This window comes from Brachyhypopomus gauderio, unplaced genomic scaffold (genome assembly GCF_052324685.1).
Source record: "Brachyhypopomus gauderio isolate BG-103 unplaced genomic scaffold, BGAUD_0.2 sc60, whole genome shotgun sequence".
In the NCBI taxonomy this organism is placed as follows: Eukaryota; Metazoa; Chordata; class Actinopteri; order Gymnotiformes; family Hypopomidae; genus Brachyhypopomus; species Brachyhypopomus gauderio.
Window position 1 is genome coordinate 1,510,912 of NW_027506881.1, and position 6,364 is coordinate 1,517,275.

Below are 6,364 nucleotides of genomic sequence, written 5' to 3' on the forward strand. Positions count from 1 at the left end.
CAGGAGAACTCGCACCCAGCACACTCCCCTGTTCATCAACGATACTGCGGTGGAGAGGGTGAGCAGCACCAAGTTCCTGGGTGTGTGTGTCACAGAGGACCTGAAGATCGTCGGTACCTCTCTCCCCTCCCTTCCGGACTTATTCAGCTCCCGCCTCACACGGAAAGCCCTTCACCTGGCAGGAGACCCAACCCACCCACTACACAGCTTCTTCAGCCTGCTGCCATCAGGGAGGAGACTGTGGAGTCTCAGGACCACTAGACTGAAGGACAGCTACATACACCAGGCTGTGAGGATGCTGAACTCTCTCCCAACTTTACCCCCCCCCCCCTCCTAACCCCAGCACACACTCATACAGCATCCTGATCAACACAGTACTGATCTGTTGATACACTGGTACTGTTATTCCCTCTTAATCCCCCATCTCATCTTACCACTTCACTACCCTTGTATTGCACTATTGTCCCGTTTCGTGTCTCTTGTCACATTTATGTTTACTCTGTAGTTATTGACGTAAAATATACATGTATGATTTGACGGATTTTTTCCCGAAAAAAAATCAAATGGCCTTGGACCCAAAAAGACCAATTTTACTTTCATCAGTCCACAATACGTTTCTCCATTTCTCTTTGGGCCAGTTGATGTGTTCTTTGGCAAATTGTATCCGCTTCAGTACGTGTCTTTTAACAGTGGGACTTTGTGGGGACATCTTGTTAATAGATTAGCTTCACACAGGCATCTTCTAACTGTCACTGTCAAGAACAGTGATTAATCTGGTTGGTCATATAGAACTGCTAGTATTTTGAACACTACTGTATATAGGAAACTTTAGCTGGTGCTTTTTTTCTATTAATGAGAAATAGAACCATTTGGAAGAACTTGTTTCATTTATTCAAGAAGTGGTTTATTGTTGGAAAGCCTGAAGCTGATCTTATGATGGTGGTCGTGTCAATTGACCAGCTCAATGTGGTGGTTTCTTCTTTACAGCCCTGCAGACGTCGATGCTGAACTTCACTTTCCATTTGGATGCCCTGCGGACGTCGATGGTGTTGGGCTTGCTGTTTTGGAGGAGCGGTTCTCCTTCGTCTTAGTGGAGACCGAAGAGTCCTGCCGAGTGCAATCAGAGAGAGGGCTGGTGAGAACAAGACAACACGGGTTTGCAGGTGCTGGAAGGTCCTGAGCCTGTAGTGCTGATCTGGGATCAGGTCTGTATGTTAATTAGGAGATGATTGACACTGACTGCTGTCTGAATTTATCTTAACTGTTATGTCTGCATCTCTCTTAAATTGTTTACATGTATATCATTATTGTGGCTTTGTGACCAGTGTGTTGACCAGTGAGAAAAAAAAAAAAAAACACTGCTAGATTTTAATAGCCAAAACAAGCAAGTGTGTGTGAGACAGAGAACCTACTCTGCCACTGGTGTCTTGCTGTGGTGTCTTGCTCTGGTCTTTCCCCGCTGGTTTCTTGGGTTTGTTGGGGGACAGAACCGTTCCTCCAGACTTTCCCTTCAACTTTGTGTCTCTCTGGAACATCAAAAGGAACATCTAGAACAACACTTCCACCCACTCTGAAAACATTCCTCTGTTTCCTCTGAGAAAAGCAGCAGGATGAGAAATATGTTGCCATCAAAGAGTACGAAGCAACACTTACTGTGCAGCGTCCTGTAGTGTCCCGCTTGTTATCTCCCTTGGGATGTGCGGGATCAGGACCACAGGCAGTCCCACTCTGTCTGGTTCCCCTCTCCAACTTATCCAGCTCTGTGAGAAATGGTTGAATAGCGTTACCAACGTCAGCGACTATAAAAGACGAGTTCCTTAACAATCTGTGTGTTCAAAAAAATGCAATGGCCTCCCATTACTTTCAGTTAGGGATCTGATGTCCTTTTGCAGAGCGTCAACACATTTCTCCTGCTCCACACGTGCCCTCTCTTTCTCCGCGAGGGTGAACCGCAATTCGTGAATCAGCTTGTCCTTTTCCTGAAGCACTACAGGCAAAAGATCAAACACCAGGTGAGGTTTTCCACTTATTTCACATACTAGAGCACACCGCACAAGAGCACCGGTTCAAGAGGTCTAAAGCAGAAGGCGTCTCTGCAACCGTCGGCTCCTTCTCACGGCGTTAGCACTAGTACTGCTGTACTGTGGGGTGTTTGTGTTAAAGTACTCACGCTGACACGTCTCCCAGTATTTCCGGAGAGTTTGTTGCGACCCAACCTGCTCCTGTCAACGACATGGAAAAAGCTATGAGAAAACACGCAGGAAGCCCGTGTGAAAGATCACTAGCTCAGTGAGACTTAATGAACGGCACTCACAGTCTTCAGCTGCGCAATGGTCTGTTCTTGATTCCACAAGGCGCTGAGAGCTCTGTCCCTCTCTCCCTCCGCGTCAACTCTCTTGGTTCTGTGCTCCCAGAGAGCTTCAGCCAGGGTCTGTACCTTAAGGGGGACGATGAAGTGATCCGACATGTTAGGTTTAACGCCACCCACTCTGCCTGCCACGTTGATTATTTTTAACACCATGGTTTGTTTACTAACCTCTTTCTGCAGCACGGCAATACGGGTGTTGGCCTGACGCATCTCTGATTGGAGATACGAGATGTTGTACTCCTTCTGCAGCAGATCAGCATGTAAGGTCTTGATTTGATCCTGGTCATCACACATCTGCTTCTGGAGCCTGTAACCATACAATACAAATTGCTATGCTGATACTGTGTACAGCCAACTCTTACCATGTTTTCAGTTTGGATCAGACCTATGTATTATCTGATATATAAGGCCAACTGCATGTTATTAAAAGACAAGGGAACAGTTTGAGCATTGCTGAGTAAGATCGATTAATAAGGGTCTTACTTTAAAACCTCCTCCTGGGCCTGTTCCCTCAGGGCAGTGCATCTGTCTTGCCTCAGCTCCTCAAGGACTTTCTCCATCTCCTTTCTGGTGCGGCTCAGCTCTGTCTCCAGGGCCTCGATCTTCCGGCTCTTCTCATGTAAAGTTGTCATGATTGCTTTGATGTTCTTCTGCTGGAGCTCCCCCACCTCCAGCTTCAAGGAGTTGATGGTCCTAGACTGCTGGGTACGCTCTTCTTCACCATCCCTGAGAAGAGCTTTGGCTTTCTGAAGTTCCTCAGAAAGATCAATCACTGTGCTTGTCTGGATACTTAAATCAGTCTCCAGTGCTTGGAGCTTGGTGCTCATGTAATCGGTGACCTGCTGGAACTCGACGAGCTTACTGGACAAAGCCTGATTCTCAGCAGTGAGACGGGTGGCTGCTGCCCTCTCTGTCTCCAGCGTGGAGACGGTGTTTCTGTACACCAGGTCCTGCTGCATCAGATCATTGGCAAGTTCCTTCACCTTCTCCTTTAGTGAATGCTGCTCGTGCTGCATCTGGTCCAGAAGCTCGTCTTTCTTTTTCAAAGTCTGCACAAGCCGCTGGATTTCCTGGTCTTTCACCTCCTCCTTGCCATTGTTGACCAAACACTTGCATTTTTTTCTATAATGCAATATTTCCTCTTTAACGCCATCAACAAAGGCCCTCTGAAGAAAAACACAGTATCAAAATAGTCAGGGCAGGTTTACCTCTTTTGTAACGCTTACAATGTCACTATTTTCTGTACTCTGATATCCTACTGTGTATTGTCACACATTACTATGTCTTTGTCACGTTCATCAGAGTTAAAATCACTTACGTATTCAGACGCTGTCTCAATACTTTGCTCTAAAGAATTCTCCAACTTGAAGATCTTTTCATCTTTTTCCTGGCAAGTCATCATGAGCTCCTTATATTTCGCCACCTGATGCTGATAAATCTATGAGGAAAATCATTAATAAACACATAGAAATGCTATTATAATATGTAATGACACATAATGACACATATGTAATGACACATTATACTGTGCACAAGACCAACCTTGTGGGCTTCCAGTAGCTGGTCGCATGTTTTCTTGAGCAACGCTTCCATTTCTGAAACGAGGTCAACACATCAGTCAGACAGGCAAAACAACAGCGCGCTTCAAAGTTCACCAGAGCGAGAAAACTATTTGGTACCAAGAGCTTCTGGCGTTTGAGAAGCTCCTCCACTATTTTGACAGCCAGCTAATAATCCATGAACCATTTGAATAGTTAAATAGTGCTTTCTTTGTGTTTTACAGTAATCTGACAACTGCTTATTGGTAGGGCCATATGTTTAGGGCCACTAAATGCATAGTAAACATGTCTTATCTAAGAAAATAATAATAACAACCATTAAATAACCTTTCATCTGTTAACCTTTCTCCCAAGAGCCGCATGAAACCAAGCAAAGAGCTGCAGGTTGGCCACTCCTGACCTAAACGTTTGCTACCATCGCCTCAATGTGTATTAATGCACATTTAGCTAGTAAATGTACAACAGTCCCAAAGGTTTAAGAGTTGGTTGCATATCAGTAATAAGGTACGTCAAAAATCACTAAATATCGATACTCTTTCCAAAAACAAATGTTGAATCTACAGTTACTTTAAAAACCGCATTTAAAACCATCATTATACAACAGTTAGTTCCTCACAATCTGAGGTGGATGTTTGTGAGAACTGCGCGGCGCGTTGCCAGGCAACGGCATGTACACACAAAACACAAAACGGCTCTTTGCTTGGATTCACGCGGCTCTTGGGAGAAAGGTTAACAGATGAAATTGTTATTAATGGTCTGTTATTATTATTTTATATACAACCTGCTAAAATTAATCAAATGGATGTTGTTAACATAACGTTTGAGCTGCAGCCAGTTTGGACAGACTCAAAAAAAGACTCCACACTACGACCGAATCACAGCCGGTTATTGGCGATAACACACTCCCTCTCGTCTTCTATCGCTTAATTAAAGTCAAAGGACCGTCAGAAACCCTTAGCGCTAAAAGTCCAAAGACACACACATACCTCTGCAGCAATCTGCGTGGCTGAAGCCTAAATGCTGTGGTGAATAAATATTGTTAAAGTGTTCAACTCCGAGTACTGCTTTCCTCCGACTGTACCCCGCTAATCGCGCGCGCCACTTTATATACAGTTGCTGTGTGACGTCATGGGAATTCCCCTTACACCGTTTAATCAACCAATCATATTTCGAATTAGAATGGCGGGGGCGTGGTCCAATGGTCTCGGGATATTCTCGCTGGTCAGAGTTGCCAGGTTCGCGGTTTTCACGCCAAATTGGGCTTGTTTGGAAATCTAGTCGCGGGTGAAAATTCAGCGGAGGCGGGGCGCGTTTTCTTGGGTTACTATTTAGTTGATAAACACTAATGTTACAATATTATTAATGATTTTAATATAAATCGCAATACTGATAATAAATCCCTCATAAACAAAATACTAACTTTGGGCTAGTTTGAGCTTCTGAAGGGCGGGTTTTAGACTGACTTTGGGCTGGATATTTTTGTAAGACCTGGCAACCCTGTCGCTGGTCCGCGTGCGACCGTTCTACGTCTCGTGAGCTTTTAGCTTGTGCGCTAGCTAGTTAGCAGCTGCTAGCAGAGCTACCGTGATGTTTCACAAGAGGAAAGGATGTAATCGCAGGATAACAACACCATTTCAAGACGGCCATTCAACGAAAAAGTGGATATTGTGAGAAAAGGCCGAGCAACAGCTCATCTTGAGATTGTAACACAAGGCGGTAAAGGGTACGTTAATGACAACAGTGTTATGGAGGTGTTTTTAATACTACACTCATGTTTTCATGTGTGTGTGTGTCTAGTGGAGGCCCATGGCCAGTAAGTACACTTCACCAACATGTGTGTGTGGAAATACGTTTAAACTGAATGCATTGTAAGATAGATAACCAGTGTAACGTAGCAGACATACTACAGTGAGCACACCGGTTTGTTTTAGTTTGCCAAACAAAAAGGATGTTTTGAGTTTCAGGATAAAGTTATCAAGATATAATAAGTTAATATAATCAAGATTGGACATGATTAAGCATGAACCAGAGCGTCTGTGTGGTGGTGGGTGGCTATGGGCCTAAGTCTAGCAATATAGCAGCGGTAGAAGAAGATCGTGGCACCATGAAGTCTGGAAATGATGGACTTAGGACCAGGGACTAGAACTACAGTTTTGTACAACAAAGTTTTGGATATATAAGAAAAATAAATGAGATGAAATGAAATGTATCAATAGATTTCCAGTAACCATGATTGAGAGGATTTCAAGAATATAACAGATGGCACACAGAGATGCAGCTGGTCAGAATGCTCTCTATGGTGCTTCTGTAGAATGTGATATAGATATACATATAGATAATTAAATGGAAATGGCCAAGAACTGAACCCTGTTGATTAACATTAACATTGTGAGATTTATGAACAGGAAGTGAACAAGTGAACAGGACGTGTGCAGTG

General features: G+C 44.1%; 1 protein-coding gene across 2 annotated transcripts; it reads right to left on the reverse strand.

The window, feature by feature from the left end:
* Nucleotides 1-1,744: 1,744 nt before the first annotated feature.
* On the reverse strand, nt 1,745-5,371 carry LOC143489236 (uncharacterized). Of its 2 annotated transcripts, none has more exons than XM_076988117.1 (8): nt 4,914-5,371; nt 3,911-3,963; nt 3,687-3,806; nt 2,852-3,534; nt 2,537-2,675; nt 2,315-2,437; nt 2,171-2,222; nt 1,745-1,987 (listed from the first exon to the last, which is right to left on the reverse strand). In XM_076988117.1, the coding sequence occupies exons 2-8, from the start codon at nt 3,959-3,961 to the stop codon at nt 1,818-1,820; spliced, it is 1,338 nt and encodes a 445-aa protein (XP_076844232.1). In that variant the 5' UTR covers nt 3,962-3,963; nt 4,914-5,371; the 3' UTR covers nt 1,745-1,817. The 2 variants fall into 2 exon arrangements, with proteins under 2 accessions (XP_076844232.1, XP_076844231.1); XM_076988116.1 differs by lacking the exon at nt 4,914-5,371 and adding an exon at nt 4,255-4,535.
* Between the last annotated feature and the right edge of the window lie 993 nt (nt 5,372-6,364).

Excerpts from the sequence above, each read along its gene's own strand:
- LOC143489236 (XM_076988116.1), bottom strand. Across the intron at positions 2,676-2,851 it reads GCCCAGGAGGAGGTTTTAAA|GCTCCAGAAGCAGATGTGTG; the intron begins GTAAGACCCTTA and ends GTATGGTTACAG. Across the intron at positions 2,438-2,536 it reads TTGCCGTGCTGCAGAAAGAG|GTACAGACCCTGGCTGAAGC; the intron begins GTTAGTAAACAA and ends GTCCCCCTTAAG.